Raw genomic sequence first — 16,874 nt, forward strand, 5'->3', positions numbered from 1 at the left:
ATCCAGCCTTCTGAATCCTCAGAGGTTCTCTATTTGTAACATTACAGTTGAAATAACAACCAACATGAAGCTTTAAAAAATTAAGTGGTCTACTACTACTTACTAAAATCAGAATGGAATGTCAATAAAATCATCATCTCTAGCTTAAATTTCTACACTGGGCAATGAGGAAGATATTTGACAATTAACATTCCACTTCTATCCATCATTTGACTACACTGCAGAAACCTCAGCAGGCTAGGAGAAGGTGCCATTTAAAAGATGAGTCTATTAATCTTTGGGAAGGTAACACGCAATTTATTGCAGAGAATGCAGAGAATATAATGGCATTTGTCAGGAAAAGGCAAAGAAAACAAGGTCAGTTGAGCCAAAACAAACATTTTTAGAGATATGTATATGCAGATATAAAGCTATATCCAGAAATAGATACACACACATACACGTATATATCTATCTTTATTTTCACTGAATACTTGGCAGCTTCAGCTGAGGTAGCTGGTTTCTTCTAGAACAAAGCCTGGTACCTGAAACAATACTATCTTAACACTGCACCTGATACACACCCCTGAAGTTAATTTACTGGAAAGAGTAATTAGGAAGAAAACCATACTTATTTAGCTATCAGTCAAGCCTGTCGCTGTCAGGACTCCTGATGTAAAAAACATCAACAGAAGCTTTTAAAGCATGAGCTCATTAGTTCAATCATTTTCTGTATTATTTCAGAATAATGTGTAATAATAACTAACTTACCAAGTACTTTTTTTCATTAAACTCATATTCTTTTGGGAAGTACTGATTGATATCCAAGCAAGAAAGATGGAAGTTAATTGACTCTAGCAGTCTAAAAGAATATTAAATAACATTAAAAGGTAAAAAAGCTTCTTCAAGGGTAATTTCAAAGATAAAAGAGTAAAATGGACTTCCACACACAATCAGCAAGCCTTAAACTTCTTACTGGCTCTGAATTGACAAATGTTAGCTTAATAAAACATTTTAAAAATTCCCAAAATGTTTTCTCCATCCTAAAAACCACATGCCAATGTCTCTTGTTTGTCTATACTACAATTAGATTTGAGCAGATTTATAAAACACTAGTTCAGTAGAATAAGCATATTTGAAAAATCCTCACAAGTAGCATCAAGCCCAACTGTTTTTCCTGCCACTTGACACAAGGTGACATTCTGAACAGATGTACATATTCGTCACTTAATTTTTCCAACTAGTACTTAATCTGACTATGAAAGCAAAAGAATTGTGAGATTTTTCAAATTACAAAAGCATCCCAGTGTGCATGGCACCTATTGGTACTATTTATGTAATTTACAGGGACAGAAAATGGAAAAGAGAATCCTGGAGACCATCCTAGGACATCTTCATTAACTAAATGAATATATGGAGACCTTTCAGTATGTGATACACACTGTGACTCAATGCAGTGATCTGATAAATAAGAGTGAATGGATGTTTGGAACAGGAACAGAAGAGGGAAGGAAAGCAATGAGCATTCTATACTTTTTAAAGTGAAACATAAACAATTACATGTAATTTATATTGTGAAATTGTTTATGAATAAGAGGTAACTGAAGGTTGCACTTCACTTTCTGGCTCTTTAAAATTTAAGCATATTTTAAGAAGTTTTAAGCGTCCATCGTGGTTAAAAGAAGAAAAATAAAATAGCACGCTATTCTCACTTATTCTTTTTGCAATACTGTAACAACATGAAAGAGATTTGATTAGCCAATCCCATATTGGCTTTCTCAGGAGCTAAATGCCTGAAAAATACCATTCTGCATTAAAGGAAAAAGTAAGTTTTCTTACATACTGTCTCTGTAAAATATTGTTCTGATTTGCACCAAAGGTATTACTAAAACACATTTTCCTTTAACTTAAGAAAATGCCACTTGGCCATCTAGTCAAAGATGGACCTATTACTAACCTTTTTGTATCTCCTTTCTGGACTTTTACCCAGTGCTCCACTTGAGCCATGTTACTTTTCCTTTGAAACTGCTTATCTGGATTTGTTCTGGGAACAAACCCTCTTTTATATGAGCCAGTACCATTCTGCTCCACTAGGCCAGCACTCATAGTTAATGAGTTAGGAAGCGTTCCATTCTTCTCAGCTGGTTGAGGCTGAGCTACTTGGGACCACGATGAATTCGTTAAGTCTGGAAATAATGAATCAGCTTCTGTTAACGCGTGCTTAGACTTTCCCTTTTTGGTTTCCAGAGTTTCTTTTCTGTGGATGTGACGCTCCTCCTCCTCCTTTTCTCTTCTTATCTCTTCACGCTTATCATATCCAAGCTTTTCAGCTGATTTCTGATAACTTTCTTTTGTGTCTGTAATCTCTGCCTTCACACACTCTTTGCAGGCATCCACATGATTGACTTGGGGAACAGCTTGCTGATCCACTTTTTCAGTTTCCCTGAAAAGAAAATGCATGTCAGTAATGAACACTGTTTAATTGTGAGGAGTTGGTATGGTCTTGTTGCTCTTTCACAAAACTCACTGTCTGCACACTGTGATAAATTTGACGTGTTACGGTAAATACGTTCAGCAAAACTCAGTTGCTATCCCAGTTAGACAAAAGTTATCTTTATTGCGCTGTCAAGGAAGCAGAAATTACTTATATACATCTGTAAAAATGACTGAAAATACTAGCTTTGTATGAAAGAAGTGTTCAACATAACATTATGTACAAAACAGCTGCAAATAAAAAAATCTTCCCATCCTAGAAGGATAGGTAAAGGGAAAAACCAAAAAACCAAAACTAAGCCACCAACTGCTTATGGCAAGATATAAAAAAAGTTTTCATATCTTTGTAGATGTCTCAGGGACTAGTCACTTCTGGCCAAGAGGACAGAGCAATATCTACATTTAAGCCAGCACTATTGCCCAAGGAATTTCTACTGGGGAGCTACTCCTGAAGAAAAATTGCTCCATGCTACAGTGCACTCTAGTTCACTTGTTTACCTTATTGCCTAAATAATATCAGAAGTCTTGACATTAAAATTTGAACACACTATAAAATGCCTGAGGATTCTAAAAGTTTCATGTTACTTTTGACACATAACATACCTCAAATTTTCTTCATCTCGTTATAACAATAAGTTTCTCAACAACCTTTTTTTCTCTCACAATGTAATGGGTTCTCACTGATCTCAGGGTAGCACCTCATCTCTGAAGCTAAGTTCAGCTTCTATAAAGCTTTATGGAAAATGAATTCGGAGTAAGTGCCATGACAAAATTGTTTTCACTTTAGTCTAATTAGAAAAGAATTGTCTACTTAGGAGCAAGGACACTGGATCAATACTTCTAATGTGCCAGACTTCCCTAATTTTTCTTTCAATTATTACTGTCCTTACAAAGAAGATAAAGAAACAGATACCAGGTTGCTTCTTGAAATTTACATTCAATCTAGGAATCTTAACACAATATTTTATAGGACGTAAAGCTCTGGAAGAGACGCTGATCCTTTGCATGGCAAGAAAAAAGCAGTGTGAGATGCTCAGAGGAACTGCACCATAACATTTCAATCCTCACAGTCCACAGTGGTTAAAGGGGGTTATCTCATTGAGGAGCCTTCACATGGAGGAGTAGGGAAAGAATTGCATTCCAAAGTCAAAATATCAAGAAGGCTACATCAATTTAAAGAAAAGGGAAAAACTGGAAGCCCATTTTGGCACAGCTGAATTTGTTCATTAGCAGTTCGTACCTGTATAAATTAGTTGATATCCATTAACTCTATGCAGTTATGATTTACGCATCTTTAGCATTCTTTTCCCGCTTATGAGCACTTCAATCTTAGTTCTAAACACTCATTAGAAACAATTCATCAGAATTCTGTTCTTTCTCTTTTACTTCTCTATCCCAAAGGCTGCCAATTGGCTGTTGCAGGTACATGAATTTGCTCACAGAAACTGGCACTTCTCACCTGAAATTCCCTAAAATATTATATCTAGAGAGAAACTAATCGAGGCCTACACGCGGGCACACAACTAGCATGCATACACCAATTTTAGGCACGTATCTACAAACAGCAGAGTCAGATAACACCATGTTTATGTAAGGTACATTAGATTTTTTTTTCAAAAAGCTTTAGAGTGGGACTTGCCTCTTCAGTGAGGAGCGTGTCTGCATGAGGGCAGCCTGGTTCATGGCCCGGATCCAGGCGTTCATATCCTCCTGGGTGTCAGCACTGAAGTAGTACGTCCGCATCCCCGTGTGCTCTGCCTGAGAGCCAATCACAGAATTCTTGTTGTAAATATATGCCCGCATACCTGTGTGAACAGCCTGCAACAAAAAAGAAGAAATAAAATTCAGACAGCTCTTTCACCTTTTCCCCCCAAAATTACCTTAAAAACAACTTTTCCAATTCTTTGACTGTTTCTTGAATTTGTGGTGAATTACCACACTGCCACAATGGCCTGTAAGTGCAGTAAACTCAAAAGGTATTCCAATTTTTACTAAAATTCTTCTGCCTCTTTCTAGAACTATTAAGCTGAAAGTCCAGTGCTTATGATTTCACAGTGGGAAATTTCAGCTTTTTCTTCTAATTGATACATTTCATTTGCCATAAACACTGTACTAAGCAAATTGAAGAAACCCCTATACTAAACAAATTTAAGAAATTCTCAATGAGATATGCATCAGCAAGACAATTTTCCCAGCTCATTCAATAAGGAAATTTATTCAGAGAAAACACAGACAAAAATCTTACATTTTAAGCAATTAAACTGCTAATTTAAGAATCGATTATAATGCTTGTTAAGACCTTTTGGTTAAAGCGTGCACTTGAACACATATTAGCTGCAAAGTCAAAGGACTTACTGATTAAAGTTAGTAATAGTGATGGAATTATCACGGTACATAAAATATTGACAATTATCTCTGCACACCAAAATACTCCATGAAATTCCATTGAAAACTAGAGGTACTGGGCAATTTCTCTATAAATATACTCAATATTCAAATGGATTCAATATGGAATATCTTTGTAACTCTAGTTAAATTTAATCAAATCTAATCCTTATTTGTATTAGCAATAGTATAAATATTACCAAATCATGTAAGTCTTGCAGCACTTCAGACTAGCAAGGAGAGATTCATCTCCTTACTTTCCAAAAAAACTAAAGACAGTATACTCTGCTTGAAAGCTCTTGTAATGATATTAAAATGAAATTAGTAATTTAAATTTATTTTTATAAAACTAAGCCTGCTATCACAGACAAAAACTAATAGCATTGAATACTGCTGACACGGGGTTTTTTCAGAAGAAAAAGAATTATATCAAATTTTTAATTTGGCTACATCTGTTTCTAAAGGGTAAATGTATTTTGCAAATCCTGCCTAAATAATTGGTCTTTTTATATTGATGAAATCTTCTTTCCCTCGTTATTCTAAATCAAATTTCAAAAAAATTATTGTAGAGACAACCATAGATGGCTTCAGAAATACAAGTTTTGACAAAACCCAGGCTATTTAATCCAATGCAGCCCTTCCTAAACATTATAACTTCAGTTGTTTACCTAGAATTTCCCAAATTACCATGACCTTAGAGACTTGTATCAACAACTCCAAAGAGCAAAATATGTGCTTGCTATTACAGTTCTTTTAAGTAAGTTCTGTGCAAAATTTCCTCCCTTCCAGGCTGTTCTCCTGAATGTGTGAAATGTAGCCTTTCCCTTCTGCGCCTCAAGCAAGGAAGCCTGAGTTTGTTTTGAAAACTGGAGACTGAAGTGGAACAGATAGCTAGAAAAAGGAGGAGGAGGAGGAAAAGGAAGAGAAGGAAAAGGTTACATAAAGAAGTCAAGACTCTCTCCTGCTCAAAAGAGTCTCCACTTCCCAACAACACTGTCCAAAAAGGGAATACAAGGTGGTTTCTTCTCAATTCCCACCATTAGCTGTCTACCTGAACAAAGGGAAAACAGGACTTACACTAAACAATAGCTCTGATCAGTCACATATTTAGGAATCAAAGGACTTTATTCATGTTTGCCTGCCAGAGTTATTTGGGTTTTCTTCATTTTTGGGGGTTGTCTTTTTTTCTCTATTTTCATAACATGGGAATGCTCAAAGCAAATATGATTTAGAAGCATTATTTCATTATAATTTACAGCTACCATCCAGTGTATGAAGAGACCAAAAACTGGCAGGTCCAGGTGTAAAGGTAAATGGTGACTTTAACGGGAGACCTTGTGACTACAGAGTTCCTTCACAGAGCAGGTTGATCCCACAGAAAGTGCTGAAATTCAGAAGTTAATGGATTCCTGCAGCAAAGCACACTATGCATGTCCCACTGCAGATGATGCAGTAGGATCCAAATATTCACTGGCTTTATACTTAAAAAACCCAGAATTTTGGGTAACTATCTGCAGAGGTTGCATACCACACTACGAAATGGATTTAACAGCTGTCTTAAATGACCTGTACACCCTGATCAACATAACCCACTTGTGTTTTAGGTTTCTCTTTGAACAGAGCTGCAAGCATTGCCTAAGAGGCTGCAGCTGAAAACAATATCAAAATGCAAACTCTGCTGCACCACTCTCTCTTGAGAGACTGAAGCTGTCACAGCCATAAACATTCCCGGCTTCAGAAGGGACAGCAGAGATGGTGTGCAATTATCAACAAACACAATATCCTGAAGTTGACGGTATGTAACACTGGTTAAGGGAAAACTGAATTTTATTTCAGTTATTTATTAGTAGTGTGTTTTATATGCAAGAAGCCCACTTTGTGCCAACGTCCTGTAGCTGTCCCTGCTGGCAGACAGAAGCTAGCAGGCCTTTTGGGTTTGGGATTTTTTTTTAAAGCCAAAGCTATTAGGATGGCTACAGCACACTAAGAAGCCTAAAACACAGCACATGCTCACATGTACACCATACACACAACAGTGAAAAAAATAGTATCGGTACCTATTCATGCATTCAGATGCCTTAATGTGGATAGATTGAGAAGAAACAGTCTCTCTCCCATAGTGCACAGTAGGAGAAATGGACAGTAAACCCCAAGAGCATATCAACAGGACAAGATGAGGACAAAAAATTAAACAAATTAAAATCATTAAAAGATTCGCCTTAAAAAACAAACAAACAAAAACACAGCAGAAAACCCCCAGCAAAACAAAACAGAACTAAAAAAAAATCAAAACCTCACAACTTAACAAGAGACTACTAAAAGAAACTAATGCCTGCAGTTGCTGTGTTCACCTCCACTAGTTCAAAACACCTAAGAAGAAAAGCTACCATTCACAGAACAAAGGGATAACTAAGGGAACAGTTTTCTAATAACTGTAATCTTTCCAAGTTATTCTGTCAATAAGCTATAATATATGGAAAATTCTATCTTCTCCTGAATTTTGATATTTATGAACCCTTTATGGGCAAAAATTGAAATAATACTCTGAGCCTTCACTACAAACTCAACAAAAGCCCACTACTACAACCTAACTCATCTTTCACCCTTAAATAATATTGAGCTTATTTAGGATTTCCAGAAGCTTGAACCTTCCCCTCTTCCAAATTCAAAAACAGCACTTGCAAATTTACAACCCTTGACATTTCTTCACCTGACTTCTCAGACTCAGAGCAATATGGGAGCCTAAGGAAGCAACACTGATTCAGAGAACATAAAGCAACAAACTAAGTCAATTTTTTTTTTCTGGAAAACCAGTGAGATCAAAGAAACAGCAATGAACAAATACTTCCATTAGTCCAATATTTCCAATTAAAAATAATTTTCATGTTTGAGGACAACAAGGCCTCTAAAGAGACTCAGATGACACGAACTTCCATAAACTGATACTATTCCTGTGCAAAATTACTGTATTATTATAGAAAGTACAGTCATTTCTCTGTTAACCACAGGAAGTATTTCCAGCTATATATTGTTTTGCAAGCCTTTTCACATTAAAATCTAAACACTGATTTTGTGCTCACTCATATTGGTACCAACAAAAACTATTATTTAAAAATGCAGCTATTAGGTTAACTAAATATCTTTAGGATGTGAGGTACTGAACTAAATATGCAGTAAGGATCCCGAGTTCTAGGCTCACACACAGCTTAGTGACAGTGGCTTCCAGCTAGTCACAGCACTTTGCTTGGCACAAATCAAGTGAAAAAATTGTCAAGAGTCAAAAACTGTATCAAGATAGACACCTAAAAGCACAGTTTCTAAACAAAAGAAATTGAATGCACACTCTGTTCTATTTCAAAGTAGGGGTTTGATTGCATTTCGAAGGCCTTTATGCAGTTCTGCAGGCCTGTAATGGTCAAACGTCCAAAGAGAGACAAAAACTTAGGCTGGACCTCAGGAATGATGAAAGCAAAAGGATTTTGAGTACTCCTACAGTGTACAAAAACACTTTCCAGGGTTTAACACAGACCTCAGTGAGCATGCATTTTACAAGCCTCCTTCTAATCAAATCATATGCAAAAAGCATCCATGTATTTACTTAGCAAATTTCCTTCCTCTAGTTTTGCAAACAAAAGCATTTTTTTCCAGTTTTGCTGTTTCCCTAGCTTCCTAACTCATTGCCACTTCAAATGGGAGCCAGCTCCTCTGTTGTAACAGATTAACAACAATCTCAATGAAGAACAGGCCAAACCTAAAGTGCCATGGCGCCTTCTCCCACTCTTCAGGTCTTAAACTCAAAAAAAAATCTTATCTTTCTTTTGGGCTTAATCTGCTTGTGTGTTCTATTCCTGGCTGCGCTACCGCGAGACAGAACGTCCGTCTGCTCCGGGCTGGAGGTGCCCTGGAGAGGTGAGATAAAGGCAATGGCTGCTGAGTGACAGATGCCAGCACGGCCGTGTCCCTGCCCCGCAGTGCCACTGCCAACTCCGGCACCGCTGAACACCAGCGCTGGACAGGGTCTGCACCACGGGAACCGCACAACATCCTCCTGCTGCCCTCGCAGCTGGGTCGGAACAAAACCAAACTGCAGCATCCAGCCTGCAGTCAATCATCAAACACCTAAAGCAGAGTCAAGACTGGCCTGACAAACTGATACATGAAATGTTGAATTTTTGACAGAGTTTGCTAGCATAAACTTTCTTTTGCTATCAACACCTTACTTCTGTCTATATCAACCTTTTAGTAACAACCCTGTGTTGAAAGTCTCAGGTTACTGGCTCACTATATTTTCAGAAAAAGACTCAGATTAAATACCTGGTAGAGCTCATATAGATATGATATCCTAAAAGGAACAGGAGAAATCTGCATTTGTTTCTGGAAAGGTTTAACCATAACCAAACCACGGATTCCACTTCACTTGGCCAGTGGTGACTTAAGAGCATATGTAAACACCATTTGAATAAAATCAAACGCAGGGAACCTTAAAAGAGTACATTGATTTCCTCTCCTTCAGTACGTGCTTGCTTGCTGTTAGAAAAGGCTCCAGAAAAGGAGGGGTTTATGAATCACACTCAGTAAATACTGGAGGTGGAATGTTTTTCTTAAGCAAAGATTTCTTTGTAGCTTTATCCTGATAATTCATGCTCAGTGCATTTTAAAAAGTACAATAAACATTTCCACAAAGTGCACTGGGTCTTTCTTAAACACATTTCCCAAGTTAATATTTGTTTGATAAATTTCAAACCCTTATCCACTTGAGCACAGAACTGAAAGTAATAAAAGGTAGTCTCAATTTTAAAACACATCAAAAAATCAAAATGCAAGACAAAGTCAGATGCTGTTCATAATTTCAGCACAGAAAATATTAAACAGAGATTCCTTCTAGATCTCCTAAATTATGCCTGATAAAAACCTGATTTTTAAATTACTTTTAAATTTACATAGCTGATTTGCTTGATAGGAAAACAAGTTCTGCTCTGACTTTAAATCTGGCACATGCACAGAAGTTTCTCAACTCTGCCTAAGTGCTGCAGTTTTGACAATCATTTGGAGTCAGTTTTTTGCACTATCAAGAAGTATATGTTTTATTTCTCACAACAGAGACTAGAACTGTAAATTATATAATTATATTTATTTTTAGCAAAAGAAAAGACACAAAACCACCCACAAACTATACCAAACAAGAGAACTTTTTCCTCTAAAAAGTCCATAACACTTAGGATGACTAAGTGCTGTCATTTTCTAACTGTGTGATCCCAGTCGATTCTTTTCTCTTTAAAAAACCCACAACAAAACCAAACAGACATCAGTCCATTACAAGATCAAGTACTCTATTACAAAGTAAATAAGACAACTTTTCTTCCAATTTGTTGACAGTACCAGAGCAACTTGTCAATACTAATTTCTGATTTTAGAAACAGGCTCTTTACTCAGAGACACTTCATTAAGCTCTAAGGACACTTACCAAGTAACAGACATGAATGTCAATTCATAAGCAAAAAAAAAAGTGCTATGTCACATTTGAACAGGCAGTCAATAAACCTGTCTGCTTTTAAAAACTAATAACAAGTAAAACAGGAAAACAGATGATGTTCTTGTTTACAACAGCAGCTTTTCTAATGCAAATACACTATGAACAGCTGATAAGCTTTGCAAATGTACCTTAAAAGAAAATTTGCGATTTATTCGATCTTCAGGTCCAACTGGAGATATTACATAACTAGGCAATGGGATGCTCCCCAGAACAGACTCTTCTCTGCTGTCTGTGGAATAAAAAAATAAAATTTAGTACCCTGCACTGTTCAGTGGGCTAACAATATATTCTCCTTTATGGACACTGAGAAAACAAGCACTAAGTAGAAGTAACAGTGGTTCAGGCTGAATATAAGGAAAAGCATTTTCCCAAGGACAGAGCAGCAGGGCCACAGGCCAAGGAAAAAGTTGTGCCATCTCCATCCTTGGAGCTTTTCAACGCCTGACTTGATTAAGCCCTGAGCAACCTGGGCTGACTCCTTTCCTGACCCTTTCACCAGGCACTGGGATGGGATACTTCCTGAAATCCCTTGTGATGCAAATTCACTTATGACTCAAACACCAATAATACATGCAGAAAAATGTTTTCGTTTTAAAGAAAAAAGATAGGAGCTTGTTTTCTTAATCAGACTGAGGTTTTATTGAGGTTTTTTCTTTTTTGGGGGGAGGGGGTGGGGGGGGTTGAATGTTGCTTTTTAGCTTCAGCCAGAAGAATACACTTCAAGAATACAGCTTATTGTGCCAAATGAACAGTGACAGGCTGCAAAACATGATGGACCTTCCATTTAGCACTGTACATCTAGACTAATTGCTATAATTAGGAAAGCTCTTTTACTGATGGCTCCAAGTGATCAACAGCAGAAATGCAGTGTCTAGAAATATGAATTCCAAGTCTGATAATCTGTAATGCTTTCCCAAAATTGTAGCACATGAAGTCCTCATATCTAACCTTTTTTTTGTTGTGTTTTTTTTTTTTTTTGTTTTTGTTTTTGTGGTTTTTTTTTTTTTTTGTTTTTTTTGTTTTTTTTGTTTTTTTTGTTTTTTTTGTTTTTTTTTGGGGGGGTTTTTTTTGTAGAATTACTGGATTCAGAAGTTCTCACTCTTACTTTGTCCCTTGGATCAAAACTGAACTAATGTCCTGATCTGGCCATAGTGCATTCTCAAAAAAACTCAGACATTCAAGTTCAAGCTAGTAGATACCAGAACACAGACCAGAGATGGGAAAAATCTTATTTATTCCAGTCAAATGTTCCGCAACATAAACCGTGGCATATACCCAACAGAAATGATGTGAAAAAAATATCATACAGCATACTTTGCTTCCCCTACTCTGGCCTAGAATTTGCTGTGCATGTAAGATGTCTGGCCAAGCAATTGTTCAATTGTTCAATTCACTGTTCACCTCAGAACAACCAACTTTATCCAAAGTTAGCTAATGCATTCACCGTGATTCGCACAGGTGAACTGTTCAGACTAACTCAAAACAGCTGATATCTACTCACCTTTGTAATAAAACAAACAGTAATCAGCAAGCACAAACCATCGTCTCTTCCATAATCGCATTCCAGAGCTATCCTGAAATGCAAGAAATGCGGTACACTTTTCAATTAAGGGAAGTTAACACACACAGGGCAGATCCAGGGAGTAGTTTACCAGAAGCTTACCTAAATATGACTGCTAACTGCAAAACAAATGGTTTATATCTTAGCAAAGTATTGTGTACTAAGAAAGACAAGAGGCAAAACATCCAGCTATAAAATAATGAGGGCAGAATATTCAAACTGCTAATTTTCATTAATTAAACCCTCACCCCAAACAGCATTCAGATTAACCTTCTACACAACCAATGCTTATTTTATCTGCAATAAAGAACCAAAGTGTGTTTCTGGATGGCACAAACTCCAACAAAGATTGTCTGCAGATCAAAATGAAAATCACTACACAGCTGGGAAGTATGACCTCACATTTCAGGCAATGACATCCTATAATTCAATCACCATATGTTACCCATGCCTAAAATGTAATTTAATCAAATATTCCTTAGGAAATAAAACAGGATGTGTAATGTGCAAATTTTAATGAAGTATAATATAATATGCCTGTGGAGGTATATATAGATACAGATATATATAACCTTGTCAAAATGAGTAATATTTGCATTGAAAATAATTTCTGAAGCTTTTAAAATTCCCAGACTATAAGCTAGGCAAGCACAACTTCTTCAGCTCAGGTAGGCTTTGATGAGACCAGTGGCATAAAAAGCACCTTCAGGTTTTAAGGGCTTACAAGCAAAGGTTAGGGGACAGAAGGAAATAGGATATACAACATTGCTCTAGCTATTTCCCTCCTCCTTTCTGCAATCAAATTAAGTATAAGGACTTTCTTCCTTTCCCATTTTCATGCTACAAGACTGGCGACACATACTGTGTCTGAGTTCTGATTCTGTCCGGAAAACTAATGGACTGGGTAGTGGATGTCAACAGAGCTGAGAGTGGAACACAGCAGAATTACATCTCTCCACCCAGGAGGAAGCAGACAGCTGTCAGCTATTTCACTTTCCTGTGCATGTAAAACCAAAACCGTAAGCTTCAGATTTCAGCCTCCTCCTGCCCACTCTGAAATCTAGCTGCTGGATCTCTGGTGATAATCTGGTAAACACAGACTGCCAAATGAGAAGCAGGGGAATTATTCTCCTACAACAAACAGCTTTATTTACTCATTACACTCAAAGATGTTTCTGTCAGCTTAAATGTTCAAGACACAGCAGCTGTACAATTCTGTTCACTGGATGAAATTCTATGATCCAGTCTCTGCTGGCTACTGGTCTTGGTGACAGCAATGTGTGGTGAATTGGTCTCCATTTCCCATAATTTTCTCCCTCCTGCTTCTGGAGAACAAAAAGGCATAGGGACCAGAATTAAGATTTTGATCAGGGTAGAAGGGCATAACCAAGTAGATAGAATAAGACCTTCACAGCCAGCCTCAGGGTGACTGTGTTCTGAGGGAGTCAAAGATCACCCTGACAACAAGACAGCAGGATAAACCAGGGAAAACAACCAGATTTAGATAACAAAGTTATAGCCTCAACATTGAGCTGTGATGGTAATGTCCATTTATCAGTTTCCTCTTCTGAATCAAACCCATTCGTAAATCTTGGTTTTCACACTTGGCAAGCACGAACTCCTCATCATGGAAGTCTGTGGATGTACCCAACACTGCCCTGTGTCACCAGCACTCAGCCTTCTCCTTTCTCAGTTCCTTGGAAGGCACTGGCTCTTCCTTGATGATTGCAAGGAAGTGTATGAACAGAAACAGTGATCACATGCATACCTGTTTGTGCAGCCAGCCTCTTACTATCACAGGAACATTGAGATTCCTCCTGATCGCTTGTTCCCTCTTTCCAAAGCTGTGAACTTTGTTTCCAGTCTTCACAACCTGTAAAGAAGTATAAATGTAGCAGTGGTTTCTAAACTGTACTGAAACTCATTTCACATTACAAATACTCTCACTGCAATAACTTATACTTCATTACACAGCAACAAAGTATTCATGGCATTTTCAAGGGCAAGTAAACAGGCAATGATATTTGTAACAGAGCAAAGTCAATCTTCCACTTTCATCAGGATGTGCCAGCTCCTGCTGAAGAGCAGCAGCACTGGTGTGTCAAGTCAGAAAGGAGGAACTGTGGAAATTTTAGTGTGCCTGGCAAGTATTTTTGAGAGCTGCAGGCAAGTCTCTCTGGACAATATTGCACAAGTCTCTTACAAGAACAGGACTTTGAGCAGGGGAATCCTACTCTTGCTCTTCTTTGCTTGGGTTTTTGATGGGGGTTTTTTTGTGGATTTTAATTTTTCTTTCTGTTTGAATTCAAACAACATTGATAGCTTAATAAAGTGCTTGGACTCTGGCCCTGCAAACAAAAAGAGAAGACAGTGACTCTACCAGGAAGGAGACCCACATGGCAGTCAGTGTAAACCACACAGACTAGGTAATGATTTGTGTCTTAAAGAAACCTCAGTTTTGACTCACATGGACAAAACTATTTCAAAAACAAACAAGCAAGGTCAATCCACCTGTGAAAAAGCAAGAATTACTCAATGAGTAATTTGCCTGTTCTTTTCCAGTCTCAGTCCAGTTTGCTCCTCCAATGGCTTTAGAACAGACTACCCTTACACTTGCTGCCACTTCTTCAAGAAAAGAGCAAATTTTCAAATTCTGTCCAGATTCTTTCCTACACTGTCTCTCTTTTTAATCTTTGAGCTTCTCAGGGTACAGATGCTCTGCAGGCTGCAGGCAAACAAGGCTCTGGAAACAAGTATGTTCATCACACACAAGGGGTAACATCAGAAAATTATCTCAGTGTACTGCTCCTGCCAGTCAGGCAACATCTGGACTAGAAGACAGCATATAATCGAAATAATTCTAGCAAAATATTGTAACTTTAAATGGACTCTGTTGATTGCATTGATGAAGGACATACTTTACCAATCTGCATTAAATTTCCTGTCTTAAAGAAGGGTTAAGATAATAGTTATAATCAGTATGAAAAAAATGCACTTCTTTTTCGGTGCTAGAGCATATGAAACAGCAAGGTGGACTGAACAGTTGTGAGGAGCTACCAAAGGGCAGGATCTCCCCAGCAGCTCAGTGAGAGCCTGCACAAGAGCCACCAGTGCCCCAGCACACCACAGGTGGTCACCTGAGGAAAAAGCCCACACCTGTCATTGGTGTCATGGGCACAAACCCAGCAGAGCAGGCTGTAAAACGGGTTTCTGAGGAGGTGCCCCCGCCATCCAGCTGGCAAAGCCCAGTTCACAGCCAAAGTCAGGTGAGGATGGCATCACCCAGATCTCCCAGACCGTGTCTCTGCCAGACCTGTGCTAAGGCACTCAGCTGACAGGCTGCAGAGCACTGGCTTTGGGCAAACACAGCCATATACAGAGCTTTTTCAAGAAAAATGAAAACTAAGCAATACAGTTGTGTTTTTAAAAGTTGTTGCCAAATGTCAAGATGCAACAGCTACATTAAAAGCTATATAAAAAATAATGAGACTCAAATTTGTTAAAGCTCTGAAAGTCAAAAATCTATTTTATTTTGTTTTTAATTTATTCACTTTGCAGAATTCATTTTACAAAATGTACAGAATTTTGTTTCCTAACCTTTCTCTCACGTAGATCTTTGGAAGGGTGGAAGAACTGAGGAGCAGTTGAAGTGTAGCTGATCTAGCCATACAGCAGCATTTAAATTTAGGGTTTTTTCAAATCAGATCTTTTAAATCAAGCACTTTCTCAGATAGTCATTTTTTTAAAATGCAGACCACAATGTAGAAAAATCATCCTTGGACTTGGTCAAAAGACCAAACAATTTCTATGGCATGGGAGCAGAAAAATTTTTCCAAAGGCTGTGTATTATATGTCAATCCAATAATCAAAATGGAAACAAAATTATCATTTTAGGATACTTTATGTAATTAAAATTCTCATTTAATCCTCAGTATTGATCATCTCATTCTGCTCTGGAATAAAACACTGCACAACAGATACTGCATCTCACACCTTGCTTCCACTGGCTGGACTAAGAAATTGGCCTAAAAGAGAAGGCATATTTTTAAACTATTTCTCTGCACTGCAGTAGTCTTTTCCTAACTTAAATTATTCTGATATCTTTGTCATGAGTTTAAAAATGCAGGTCAGCACAGCTATCTATATCATTGAAGACACAAAAGTCACTTTTGACTTCAGTACATTTGTTATGCTGACTTGCTTGTGAATAACTGCTAAGTTTTTGCAACAAAACTCAAAAACGTCAAGAGCTAAAATTTTCAAATCCCTTTTCATCACTGTTTCATCTTCTTTCTTACAGTAGCTTGTAGCTGAGGAGGAAAGTTGCTAACTTAATTTTTTTTCTTCCTTTTAAACAAAAAAAGTATAGACAGACTTTAATTTGGAACAGATTTTTTAAACAGTAAACAGGAATACTGTATTTTGGTCAAAATATGCAAATAAATATGCAAAGACATAAAACATGGAACTTTCAACCTAGAAGGAATTACAAAAAAATCAACCCATAAAAAGCCACCTGTTTAAGTTACAAACTCTTTTACTCAAAAATCTCAGGGTTTAGAAATAAACTTATGAATTCTTTCAGTATCTCTAAGAAAATGATACAAAATCCTTATTTTTCAGATAGAAAAAACCCAAACTCTCCAGAACTCCTGCTCTTAATTTTGACTGCTAGACCCATTCTTTGCTGTATGCCTCACCAGTTTAATCTCAGGGAAGTACCAGCAACTACCAGTGTCATCAACAATTCAATGACTTCTGTTATGCAGAATCCATTCAAAATATGCTCTCCAAATGTAGATTGTAAATACATTCCCTACTACCCTTTGATTTTTGATTTGGCCAAAGTCCCGCATGGCTCAGTAACATTTACAAACTTCTATTCACACCACCAGATGTTTTGAAAGACTAAATTCCAAATGT

The 16,874-nt window shown here is 37.4% G+C and overlaps 1 protein-coding gene across 10 annotated transcripts in view; it reads right to left on the minus strand.

Moving 5' to 3' along the window:
- PLEKHA7 (pleckstrin homology domain containing A7) overlaps positions 1–16,874 on the minus strand; it is a 146,435-nt gene that overhangs the window by 36,256 nt on the left and 93,305 nt on the right. For all 10 annotated transcript variants that reach the window (XM_063398086.1, XM_063398080.1, XM_063398081.1 and 7 more), the window contains 5 exons: positions 13,720–13,824; positions 11,892–11,964; positions 10,519–10,619; positions 4,112–4,290; positions 1,937–2,422 (listed from right to left, as the gene is read on the minus strand). In XM_063398086.1, the coding sequence (XP_063254156.1) occupies positions 1,937–2,422; positions 4,112–4,290; positions 10,519–10,619; positions 11,892–11,964; positions 13,720–13,824 (944 nt within the window). The remainder of the gene's footprint in view (positions 1–1,936; positions 2,423–4,111; positions 4,291–10,518; positions 10,620–11,891; positions 11,965–13,719; positions 13,825–16,874) is intronic.

Source organism: Prinia subflava, chromosome 5 (assembly GCF_021018805.1).
Source record: "Prinia subflava isolate CZ2003 ecotype Zambia chromosome 5, Cam_Psub_1.2, whole genome shotgun sequence".
NCBI lineage: Eukaryota > Metazoa > Chordata > Aves > Passeriformes > Cisticolidae > Prinia > Prinia subflava.